We start from the raw sequence: 13,830 nt of genomic DNA, 5'->3' as shown, positions 1-13,830 counted from the left end.
GAAATGATTAGCAATCTTCAACTAGCAATTTTAAATCAGCTTGGTGCAGTAGCAAAGAAACGAGATAATTTAATGCCAAATGACCAGTTTTGGGATTTAATGCGAAAAGCTAATTTAAAACAGGAAGGAATTTTATTACATATCATTTATACTTTACTTCAGACACAGCATGGGTTTGTTAAGAGAAAGTCTTGTCTGACAAATTTGATTGGATACTATTTATTTATTTCGTATGATGTGATCAATACACGAAGGAACCAGTTTTTTCTTGCTTCCTTTGTGTATCGTGGCTGGGATATCCAACCAACTGGTTGGTTCAGCACCATCGTGATATCCAGCCCGAGGCGGGAATCGAACCCGCGACCTTTGGGTTGCCAGGCAGGCACTTTACCTACCCGGCTAGCCCGGTCGGAATTGGATACTATGATGTGGTTACAAAGGAACTAGATACAAAAAAATAATTTTGATATCATTTGACACTGTTGCACATGGAAGACTACTGTACAAATTGGAGCAGTATGGTATTAAGGGTATATTGCTACAATGGATAAAAGGGTGGTTGAGTGGGAAAAGACAGAGTGGTAATCAATGGATGCTGCTCTTCTTGAACTAATGTTATTAGTGGAGTCCCACAGGGTTCAGTGTTGGGCTCACTGTTGTTTTGTATATTTATCAATGATATTGATGAAGGTATATCAGGCTTAATGTCCAGGTTTGCATATGATACAAAGGTTGGCAGGGTAGTTATTGACAGTAATGGCAGTGTGCTACTGCAACAGGATCTAGGGCGCCTCCATAACAAGGTGGGCAGGAGCAGCAGTGCATAGCACACGCTTCTTCATTAGACCGGGTTCGAGCCTGTGACCACCAAATACGGAGAATGCGGAAAGGTTAGGGAATGACCACCGCATATCCCTGGAGTAATATGGTCTTAGTTGCTAATGCTCCTAAAAACCAAACAACAACAACAGGATCTAGAAAATTTGGGCAGATGGGCTGAGAAGTGGCAACTGAAGTTTAACATTGACAAATGCAAAGTACAGCATATGGGTAGAAGTAACCCCAGAGAAATGTACCAACTGTGTGATACTACACTCACTTACTTAGGGTGGTAGAAAATGAAAATGAGAAAGATTGGGGAGTAATTGTGCAGTCAGATATGAAGTTTTCTGAGCAATGCAGACAAGCTGTCAGAGAAGGTTATGGGATATTGAAAATGATATACAGGAATTTTGCTAGTAGAGAAAAGGTGATTATCCCTTTTGTATAAGGCCACACCTTGAGTACTGCGTACAGGTCTGGAGGCCTCATTTTAGTAAGGATGTAGAGTTGCTTGAGCATGTACAGAAGAGCAACAAAATTGGTGAGGGAAACAAAGGGATCCTCTTACCAAGAAAGGCTTAAATTGCAGCAGCTGGAGACTAGGCACCTGCGAGGTGATCTGATTGAGGTGCATAAGACCTTGAATGGATTGAGCATGCTGAATTCTGATGGGAATTTTTCTCTTGCTCAGATTACGAACCTGAGAGGGCATAAATTCAAATTGAGGAAAGACAGTTGTAGAATAGATGTGCAGAAATTTGCATTTAGCCAGTGAGTGGTTAATTGCTCATAAAAAAAATTGCTCATAAAAAAAAAAAAAAAAAAAAAAAATTGCTGGAACAAACTTCCATCTGTTATTGTGGAAGTTGGTAGCTTAAATAAATTCAAGGAGGAACTGGTCAGACTTTTAGAGGGAATAAATGTGTCAAATTGTTTTTTTTTTTTTTTTTTTGGCTTATGCTACATTAGCTCATACTCGTTCTTGCATCACATGCCTCCATTACTACTACTTCTACCTAATCGTCAACCTATCCAAATATCCTTACTGGCCCTGCTGGCTATGGCAAGATGTTCATGATTTGATTATAGATGGAAGTTTATAATCTTTTTACTGGCACCGATAATTTCTGTAATGCCTATATAACTCGTGTTTCTACTAGAAAAGCTGCCGTGGCTATTAATGGTACTACCATGCACAATGCATTGAAAATTTCGATATCAAAGAATTTACCTCTGTCTTATGAAGTTGCTCAACAATGTGGTACTCTTTTCAAATAAAGTCAAACTCGGTTATATCGAGCACAGAAATAACGAGATCACGACTGTAACGAGCAAAAGGCCATAATGATTTTAATTTACGCATATTCCCATACAATTGCTCACTGTTATAATGAGCATACTACACGGATACATCGTACAAATTTTGTTAAATAAGCAAACATTCTTAATTGCTCAGGGTCAAAAAAACCCAATTCTTGGAATAGATAAAATGAAAAGGGCAACTTAGCTTTTATGATCACCCACATTGCATCAAATTAGTGGCCGGTTTATGGCCTTGTCCATAAAAGTTGTCAGTTTTCTTTTACTTTGTAGAACTGTCTCAACTCCTGCCACAAGTATTTGTCTGGTTCTGTGTCCCTTGACTTATTCTTAGTTTTTCGGGGTTTTGCTATTTCATTAAAAAGAATATCTGCCTTGACTTTGATGCCATTCGTATTGATCAATCTAATGATCTGAAAATAGAAAAAAATCAGGGTCTTCAATATCCTCATGTCAAGGTGGTAGCAATGTTTGACTGACTGCCCTAAGAGTCAGGTCATTAGCAGTGATGCTAATTTTGTCATTAAAAGTACATTGATGTACTTTAATGACAAAAACACTGGCATAACCTTATGAAATCAGGAATCTGTGTTTCTTTTAATAAGACTAATTTTATTGCCTTTCAAAAATCTCCTTCTTCCACTTTTCGTTATTGGAAGTCACTTATGAGATGCCAATAGTGGTTTTGACTTTCTGTGAACAGTCTTATCCTAAGTTTTATTTATTATTATTTTTTATTTTTTCTGATACTTCAGTTTGCACTACCCAGGGTATGGGATTTATTGCTGGTATCAACTGACATAGCAAGAAGAAGAGTTTACTTTAAAGAGCCACATTGAAAGATAAAGTGGAGTGGGCAATATAACTGGATATGAACTAGAAATATTATCTTGTAAAAACTTAATTTTTTTCGAAGCTTTTGCTAAAGCAACTAATGCATCAGTGTATTTTCTGTGAATTTGTATGTATTCCATGCATACATACCATAATCTCTTTGTCTGTTTTGCCAGCGAAAAGTTTCTGCAAGGTAGAAACTATGCAACCTATGTTGGTGACCAAGGAGTGCATGGTGTTTTTGTCCTAAATAATTTAGTCGTGGTGTCAAAAAAAAAAAGGTCACAAAACATAAACCATCTTGCTGGGATTTGAGTCCAAGCCTTTATCACATGGCGTGAAAAAATAATAACTGTAACTTATCATTACTTTGCTGAATGCATGTTCAATAACATGCATTCACCACAGTTCATTCTCTGTGCCAGTGATGTAAATATGTGACTCTTTTTGTGTTAAAGAGAATTTCTAAAAATACTTACTGAAGAATGACTGAATCAAAAGCTAGAAAAAATATTGTTACATTAAAGGTACACAAAAAGAACCTTCTCAAATTTAAGTGGCAGCGATCGTGTTAAGAAGGATTTCCTGTTGGAATGGATAAGAGTAACCAAGTCTTTCTTGGTTACTTTTACCAAGAAGGACTTCAGTTCTGAAAATTGCTTTGAGTCTGGAAGGAAATGGTTAAGGCTTTAAATAAATTGAGTAAACAAAATGCAGATTGTGTCCTTGCTGTTTCTCCTTGGACATATATAACTATACAAATTCAATTTAAAAAGGATGGTTGCAGGACAGATGTGTGAAGTTTTGCTTTCAGTCAGAGTAATTGTTGAAAATTAACTTCTATGTCTTGTTTGAATGAATTTAAGGAAGGAATAGATAAATTATTGGATGGGATGGGCAGATGATGTTGGTATGTTCTTTTTTTTTTTTTTGGCCGATAGCTATATGAACTTCCTTCCGTATCATTTGACACCAATATTACTTAAAGCCAGGTTGCTGGCTATAGCTTAATCATATGTGATGCAAATTTTATAGCAATGATAAGAGTTAGTGTAGAGTTCAATTCTTAAAATTGGTGTACAACAGAAAATATTCTGTGAATTCTGCACTTCAAGAAAGAAGATGAAATCATCTTTATTTATTCTTTAAAATGCACAAGCATAACACAGATCACAACAGAAAGCTATTACATTGGCATATTTAGTAGCCAGTTCACCAGTGATAAGATTGTTGCTCACCATGCTTTGTCTTACAATTCAGCATTTCATGGCACTCAACTTTTTTTTTTTTTTTTTGATATTTGAGAATTTGAGAAAATGGTTATTCCTCAGATTAGGTTAATGTAAGAATTAGGGTCCCACAAGGATCAGTATTAGGACCACTATTTTTTTTTTGATTTTCATAAATGACGTTGATGAAGGGATAGAGGACGTGATGTCTAAATTTGCAGATGATGTAAAGATTGGTAGAATAGTTAATGATCACCGCAAGCAGAGCTTCTTCAGAGTAACCTAGAAAGAATTCAAAGATGGCCAAAAAAATGGCAGCCATGCTTTAATCCAGCAAAGTACAAGGTCCTACACCTGGGGAACAGTAATCCCAAAATAACTTATACAACTTGTACACTTGTTGGAGTTGAACCAAAGTCAGTAGTGGAAGAAAGGGACTTGGGAGTTACAATACAGTCAGACATGAAGTTCTCCAAGCAATGTACAGGTTGCGAGGGGAGGCCCATGGTATCCTATCAATGATTTATCGAACATATGCTAGTAGAGATAAGGACATCATAATCCCATTATATAAGGCTATTGTTAGACCACACTTGGAATACTGTTTAAGTATGGAGACTGCACCTAAAAAAAGACATCAAACTTCTTGAAATGGTCCAGAGACGAGTAACTCGCATGGTGGGATTGGTAGAAGGCATCCATATGAGGAAAGACTTCGAATATGTGAGTTGCACGCCTTGGAAACTAGGCACCTTACAGGAGACTTGATTGAGGTGTTTTAGGCTCTTAGAGGCAAAAGTAAAATGAATGAGGATGAAATTTTCATGGCTATAAATTATTCTAGAACTAGGGGCTATAAATTCAAGTTACAGGCAGAGATGTTTAGAATAGATTGCAGGAAGCTTTATTTTAGCCAGAAAGTTATAAATTACTGGAATAAGTTGCCTACATGGGTGGTAGAGGCTGACAGTTTGGGTAAATTCAAAGGTCAGGTTATCTAGGTTATCTATGGGAGGAGGGAAATGCATAGGTTATCTATTTCCTCTCCTGTTATTATATATTAATCATTTTATTTTATTATTATTGTTATCTTACTTTTTTTTTTGTCTGGTGCAGCATAAGCCTCCCTGCACCATATGGTCATTACTAATACTCAATTAAGCATTAAAAGCAGCATAATTTCTGTAAGTCAAAGAACCTAAAAAAAAAACTCAATATAAATTTTGAAATAATTTTTCTTGTAATCAATGCCAAACTAATGATTAGATTTATTAGCTATTTGGGTTTGATCTAACAGTCGATAGTATGTGTAAAATATTTTTTAATACTTTTTATATGTTCAAATTTTACTGAAAATAATATATTTTAATTATATGTAGCATCTCAATGCTATGATGATTTTATATTGTCACTAATTAATCCATATAGTGAAGGTTTTTTTTAGATTAGAACATACTTTTTCTTTTTTCTTTTTTTTATCGAAGTTGTAAACCTGAATTTATTTTACAACTAAGATAATTATAAAAGGTTTAGATCAATATCACCACTGATTTGGCAATGCAAAACATTTCAGCTTAAACTTTTTTTTTCTTTTTTTAAAATTTATATTGGAAGAATGATTGCTTTAGGAGGCTGACTTTTGGGGATAAATAGAATTGGTTGTTTGAAGTACCGCTAAAATTTTCACGAATTTTAATAACTGCATTATTTTACATTCACTTTTTAAGGAGTCAAGAAAGAATTCCTTTAAGGTAGTTGAGTCACCAACATCAGATGGAAGTGCTACAAATGCTGTAAAAAGAAAGGTATGTTGCAAATGATAAAACAAGATAACTTACCTTGTCTTAAAATTTAGCATTTTATGTAAATCAACTTTTTTTTTCTGATATTTGAGAATACTCTTAACATTTTTCTCATTAATTGAACACTAGAACTAGAACCGCAACAGAATATATTAGCAAGATGTTCTGAGGGCAGAAACGTTTCAAATAAGTGGTTAGCTAATGCCAGGGAAGAGAGCTTAAATAACTTTAAGGGGTGTGTCAAGGTAGTTAACTATACAAAAACACTAAGTCTTAATTGTCTCTACAGTAATGTCAGAAGTGTCGCCAATAAAATGAATGAATCCGAACTGCTGGTTACGACATGTAAGTATGTATGATGTATTTAGGAAGGATAGAGAGCATAGAAGGTGGGGTCATGCTTCATATCAAAAGCTGCCTGAGCGCAACAAAAGCTTTAAACTGATTCAGACTTTTCACGTGCTAGTATAGAATCTGTATGGTGTGAGATAGTTGGAAGCAAAGTTATAATGAGAGTGGGAGTAATCTACAGGCCAGGTGATTGTGTAGATTATGATGAGAGCCTTTACATGCAAATAGAATGGGCAAGTAAGCATCAATGTCTTATTATGGGTGATTTTAATTTTCCTCTAAACGATTGGAGCAAATGGGAAGGGAACTTAACATGGGGGGATCAAATTTTTAAATCAACTAGATGATTGCTATTTGTATCAACATGTCAGTGCTAGGGAAAAGAATATTCTAGACCTCATCATCACCCATGAATCAGATGACATAATAGAGCTGACAGTGCAGGAACGAGTAGGGGGAAGTGATCACTGAGTTCTACAGTGGACGATGAAGGTAGAGGTAGTAGTAGTTAAAGGCACAGGAATGAGTTATAATTTCAGGAAAGGAAGTTAGCTTAAAATGCTACATGGCTTCTATTAACTGTTTAGATATCTCACAGAGCGAATACAATTCATTACCTTTAAAACATTAATCACAGAAACCTTGAAAGGGATTGAATGCATATATTCCAATGGAACAAGAGGTTGTCATAGAGGGTAAAGGTTTCAGCACAGTTTTTCTGTAAATAAAGGTTATTTGTAGATTTGTCAGTGTCTGGCAAATCTACAAATCTATTAATTGTAGAGCGGTGTATATGTTTGTACATATAAAAATTAACTTTAACTAAATAATTGATAAAGAAAAGAAAAACAGAAAAGAAAGAAAATCAGTATCGGAAATATCAGTGGCCACAAAGCATTAATAATAAATAAATAAATTTATTGATCTTATTAATTTTAATTTTTAATCAGTAGTATCATGCCCCAGACTAGAGCAGCAAAGCAATGAGCATAAAGTGGCAGGAGTGCTGTGACTCGGTGGAGAACTGAGAGGGGGGGGGGTGATTCTCCAACACATCACAGCCTAAAAAAATGTGCAGCTTGTGAAATGTTTGCAGAACTTTTTGGAACAGGATATGATCTAGCCAAGAAGAATGTCAGTGTGTGTGTGCCAGGTGCAGAGAGTGTTAAGAAATTAGGTGCGAACTCAGTGTTCTGATGGGCGTTTATGGGAGTTTGAAGAGTCGGGTAGATGCCCTTGCAGGTATTAAAATGGAGGACCTATCAAGCTATCAGCTACCCAATTCAATGCCAGATCTCACTCTTGTGCATCAGGCAACACAGTGGCAATCTCCAAGGCAGAGTATGCTGGTCTCACAGGAGTTAGTTATTGTCGGTGACTCTATTGTCAGGGAGATGGTTAATATACTACGTAAAAAGGATAGATGGAAAAGAGCCAGGTTATGTATGCCGGGGACAGTAGTTGATGTTGTAGAGCAGATATCTTTTAAGGGTACAAAGGGTGATGGTGTTGTACACGTTGGCACTAGGAGATTAGGATGGGAGTAATTATCTGCAATTCCACCAAGACAAGATAGGAGGGAGTACATGATGAGAGCCTTGTCAGTTAATTCAGCCCTGGAGAGATTGTGCAAGGCTTGTAGCGTAGAATTTTTCTCAACATGGTCTGTGCTTGTTAACAGGAGAGACTGCTTCTATAGGGATGGGATACACTTAAATAGAAGGGGTGCAAGAATATTTGCTGATGCTATCGAGGCAGTGTTAAGTGGGCCAGAAAACTGCTAGCTTTGGGGGATGGGATTCACATATTAAAAGATTAGCAGTAGCCACAGGCAGAGATGAAAGCGATTCTTGCCCTGTATTCTATTAGAATGGAGGGTGGGGTGCTGGGGTTTTCAGAGAATGGTGGGGATCATCATGGAATAAATAAATACACAGGCTGTGTTAGGGTAACTAAGATTAAGAATAGGTACATGTATACTTGCATGTACACCAATGCTAGGAGTATAGTAAATAAATTTGATCAATTTGAGGTGCCAATGAAGACATCAAATGCTGATATTGTTGGGATATCAGAGACGTGGTATCATACAGATATGTGCAATGCAGAATTGGAATTTGGGGAGTACAAAGTGTACAGGAATGATAGCAAGGGAGGAGGGATTATGCTGTTAGTTAAGAAACACATAATCTATGGACGTGCATCCAGTTGACATAGATTGTTAGTGCAGTGTTGAGGCAATTTGGTGTGACATAAGCACTAGGAAAGAAAAAAATGACAGTTGGAATGTGTTATAGGCCTAATGACTCTGATGAGTACAACAACTGTGCATAGAAATAGATTGGGCCAGTAAATAAGATTGTCTAATAATGGGGGATTTTAACTTCTGAGATGTTGACTGGAATTTGTAGGTTGATCACTCACATACCAACAAGACTTTTGTGGATTTATTGAATGATTGTTTTCTACTGCAACACTTTAGAGATGCAACCATAGAGAATAATACTCTTGATCAGGTTATCAGCAATGCTTATTCATGCATTAAGAATTTACAGATAAAGGAACCACCAGGTAATAGTGATCACAGTGTGCTGATGTGGGATTTACTTAAAGAATAACTACCATCAGGGGTAAAGGGAAGGGTTTCTGCTTTCGTAAAGGTAACTGCAGTGATCTCAGACAGTTTTTAAATCCTGTATAGTGGGAAAAACTGATGATGAAACAGCAAATTCCAAATGGAAACCATTCAAGGAAGTAATTGTGGAAGCTACTAGACTTTTCACACAGTATAAGAAATACTGCTCAAGGTTTAGGCCTAAAGGGATGTCAGATAAACTAATGAGATTCGTGGCAGAGACGAAAAATGCATGAGATATGCATATAAATTATCAGGCAACTCCAAAGCCTATGGTAGATATAAACTAGTCTGAAATCAAGTCACAGCAGGTTAGGCAAGCGAAGGCAAATTATGACAAATCTTTGGCAAAGGATGCTAAGAAAAACAGCAAGGACTTCTTTGGTTCTTGCTGTTTTTCTTAGCATCCCTAAAAAAAGAATGATACAAATAAATTACTTTAAAAGGAACCAGATGAATCAGATTGGTCCACTTGATATCGATGGTGTGACTGTTGATGATCCTGCTCAGATAGCTGACAATCTGAATGAGTATTTTGCATTTACATTCACACATAAGGAATTATTGAAGGAGGAGAATGCTAGAAGTTTATCAAGCTGTAACAGGGTGCTTAATAATGATTTTCTAATAACTGAGAGCAAAGTGGGGGCGAAATTGTTGAAGTTAAACTTAAGAAAGGCACCCAGGATGGATGAGATCTATGCAGTTATATTAAAGGAGGTGGTAAAGGAAGTAAGCAAATCCTTAGCCATTATTATGAGAGCATCCTAGGACTCAGGGAAAGTTCCCATGGTCTGGAGGTGTAAAAATGTATCTCCAATTTGCAGAGGAGGATGTAAGGGTGACACAAGTAACTATAGACCTATTAGTTTAACTTGTGTTCCAGGGAAAATAATGGAGTCACTAGTTAAAGAAGCATTGCGGGATCATCTAGACAAGAATGCAGTAATATTTAATACACAGCATGGGTTTGTAAAGGCAGTCTTGTCTGACCAATTTGATTGGATACTATGATGAGGTTACAAAGGAACTGGATGCAAAAAATAATTTTGATATCATATACTTGGATTTCAGGAAACCTTTTGACACGTTTGTGCATGGAAGATTACTGTACAAATTGGAGCAGAATGGTATTTAGATTAAATTGCTATAATGGATAAAAGGATGGTTGAGTGGGAGAAGACAGAGGGTGGTAATCAGTGGGTGCTGCTCTTCGTGGACTAATGTTATTAGTGGATTCCCACGGGGTTTGGTGTTGGGTCCACTGTTGTTTTGTATATTTATCAATGATATTGATGAAGGTATATCAGGCTTAGTGTCGAAGTTTGCAGATGATGCAAAGGTTGGCAGGGTTGTTAATGACAGTAATGGCAGTGTGCTACTGCAACAGGATCTAGAGAAGTTGGACTGTTGGGCTGAGAAGTAACAAGTGAATTTTAACATTGACAAATGCAAAGTTTTGCCTATGGGTAGAAGTACCTGCAGAGTAATATACCAATTGTGTGGTAGAAAATGAAAAAGACTTGGGAGTAATTGTGCAGTCAGATGTGAAGTTTTCTGAGTAGTGCCGACAGAGCACCATGTGGAGTAGTAGTAGTAGCATGTGATGCAAGAAAGCAAGTGTATGAGCTTATGCAGCATCAGCCAAAAAAAAAAAAAAAAATCACACCATTCCCTCCAAATGCCTGTCCAGTTCCTCCTTAAATTTATTTAACCTATCAACTTCCACAAAGACAGATGGAAGTTTGTTCCAACAATTAACCACCCGCTGGCTAAAGGCAAATTTCCGCACATCTATTCTACCTCTGTCTTTTCTTAAATTGAATTTATGCCCCGGTAGGTTCGTAATCTGAACAAGTGGAAGGATCCCATCAGAATTCAGCGTGCTCAACCCATTCAAGGCCTTATACACCTCAATCGGATCACTGTGCAGGTGCCTAGTCTCCAGCCACTGCAGTTTGCAGAACTTAAGCCTCTCTTGGTAAGAGGATCCCTTCATTCCCCTCACCAATCTTGTTGCCCTTCTCTGTACATGCTCAAGCAAATCTACATCCTTCTTTAAATGAGGCTGCAAGACCTGTATGCAGTACTCAAGGCATGGCCTGACCATTGCCTTATACAGAGGGACAATCACCTCCTTTTCCCTGCTAACAAAATTCCTATATATCATTGTCAATGATATACAGGAATTTTGCTAGAAGGGAAAAGGAGGTGATTATCTCATTGTATAAGAATGGTCAGGCCACGCTTTGAGACTGCGCACAGGTTTGGAGGCTACATTTTAGGAAGAATGTAGAGCTGCTTGAATGAGTACAGAGAAAGGCAATAAGATTCATGAGTGGAACGAAGGGATGGTCTTATTAAGAAAGGCTTAAGTTCTGCAAATTGCTGCGTCTGGAGACTAGGCACCTGCAAGGTGATCTGATAGAGGTGTATAAGGTCTTGAATGGGTTGTGCAGGATCAATTCTGATGGGTTTCTTCCTCTTGCTCAGATTATGAACTTGAGGGGGCTTAAATTCAAATTGAGGAAAGACAGTTGTAGAATAGATGTGCTCAGATTTGCCTTTAGCCAGCGGGCTGTTGATTGCTGGACAGAAATTTATCTGTTGTTGAAGTTGATAGCTTAAATTAATTCAAGGAGGAACTGGACAAATGTTTAGAGGGAATGAATGTATGAAATGTGGGTTTTTTTTGGCTAATGCTACAGAAAGCCTGCTTTCTTGCATCATATGCCCCTACTAATGCTAATGTCAATTACCCACATGTTCTTGAAACATGATTAGAATGTAAAATAAGAACATCCTGTAGTATTGAAAGCCAAATAATTGGCAAATAGAAAATAAATGAATACAAATGGAGAAATAAGGGTGGTGGAGGGACAAATAAATTGGGATAAAGTTTGTTGCAGAAGGAATGCACTTCTAAAATAATTTAGAAAAATTTGCAGTTAATAATGCTAAATAATATAGATTTACAAAAATGGTGCGTCTCCATAGCCATTTGGGAAGGAGCAGCAGTGCATAGCACACACTTCTTGATTAGATCGGGGTGCGAGCCTGTCACCACCAAATACGGAGGATGCAGAAAGGTCAGGGAATGACCATCGCATATTCCAGGAGCAGTATGGCCTTAGTTGCTAATGCTCCTAAAAACCAAATAACAACAACAAAAATGGCAAGTGCATTTTTATTGCAATTTAATGGCATCTCTCGATGGCACCAGGTCCAAATTGCATGAAAGATCATTAAAAACAGAGATGAAAAACCAACTGCAACAATGTGACCAACAGCTTAAACAAAATAAATAAATAAAATAGCCAGATTATTATGTCCCAAGGCTTTGCAGCAGTAGCAGCACAGCCAGGAAGAACTGTGAAGAAATGCTACTTCAAAGGCAACAAAATGTTCAAGAGCTTAACTCCTCTCCCTGAAAATTAAAATCAAGATTATTGTAGAATATTGCAATCATCATAGTAGGCAATATGAGTGGACCTGACTTTCACAGCATAATACAAAACTGCAGTATAACCTTAGAACACCTTTAGTTTTATAATCACATGAAAAAAAAAAAAAAAAAAAAAATCCTGTATGATTAAGGAAGCTTGGTATCTAATATGAACAAAGGGAGAAGGGTTCTTCCCAGTAGATTGTTTTCTTTTTGTCAGTGTCTGGCAGAAAGCAGAACGTGCCATGTCCTACTTGCAGGATGCAATATCGACAGGAGCAACACAGCATGAGTTGAGCTGTCACCATGAACACTAATCACACCTAAGCTGGGTAGTAGTGGTCAAATGTCCCAAGTCCACAAGACCAGCAGATTAGCAACTAAGGCCTAAGCCATGGAGCTATCCTGACAACAAGGATTTGGAGTGATAATCTGAGGTGTGTCAGACAGTTAGAATGCATTGCAAGACTAGCAGTCACCCAGTAGTATTGCCATATATATAACCTATAAACACCAGCCTTTCATTCACTCCATTCTTTATGGATTGAAAAAAATTAGATAACATCTTATTTATATTTACAAAAAAAAAAAAAAAAAAAAACTCACAAAAACATTTAACTTTTATGTTATAAAGGTTGATCACTTGTAATAATATATTAAAAGTAAAAAAATTTTTTTTTTGTTAACTTTTACTTATATTTGGAAAAAAAAATGTGTATATATACATTATCGTATTTAATGCACTGAGAAAGACCCACAAAGAGGGGTTGGATCATGCTTTCAGAATTTGCAACCCTATGTTTTAAATCTTAAATTAATTGTTGCTGTGTAATCTAGTTTTAATAGACAGTTTTTAATCAACAGTGATATCTGCTTTGCAAGTTTTCTCCGTCTTACATTAAACTTACAAAAGAATGTGTCTATATGTGTTGCATAGTTGCACTGTTGAACTTACTATTATTTGAACAACTTGAGCCATCTCATTGGTATGGCATTATACTTTATCATTACTCAGCAGAATGCTTTTGTTTTTTTAAAGAACATTTTGCTGGCATCCATTTTCCTTACCACTTGTGTAACTAAAAAAACTTACCTTACTGTGAAAGCAGTTTGCTTGTATGTAACTTAATTATTTTTGAACTCTCAGAAAACTGCTTTTCCAGTGGTGGCACACTGACCACTTTGACCTCACATCCAGTGTTATTATGGAGTAATTGGGTGGGGAAGTGCAATACTTTGTAATATTATAAAATTTTTATGTTTTTTATAAATATGACTTAAGCTATCCAGAGTGAAAATTAATTGCATAATTTAGCATTATGTGTTCCTGCCGCATTGACCTTGATCACATAGTATGCTTGAATTAATATTGATAGAGATCAGTGGGCAGAC

General features: G+C 36.7%; 1 protein-coding gene across 4 annotated transcripts in view; it reads left to right on the top strand.

Moving 5' to 3' along the window:
• The window catches only part of LOC150084511 (lens epithelium-derived growth factor-like), a 316,821-nt gene that overhangs the window by 103,250 nt on the left and 199,741 nt on the right, over window positions 1–13,830 (top strand). For all 4 annotated transcript variants that reach the window (XM_090375260.1, XM_090375258.1, XM_090375259.1 and 1 more), the window contains exon 6: window positions 5,933–6,010. In XM_090375260.1, the coding sequence (XP_090231386.1) occupies window positions 5,933–6,010 (78 nt within the window). The remainder of the gene's footprint in view (window positions 1–5,932; window positions 6,011–13,830) is intronic.

This window comes from Mastigoproctus giganteus, chromosome 6, assembly GCF_048544385.1.
Source record: "Mastigoproctus giganteus isolate SK-2022 chromosome 6, ASM4854438v1, whole genome shotgun sequence".
Lineage (NCBI taxonomy): Eukaryota > Metazoa > Arthropoda > Arachnida > Uropygi > Thelyphonidae > Mastigoproctus > Mastigoproctus giganteus.
This window is presented reverse-complemented; position numbering and strand designations above follow the sequence as displayed.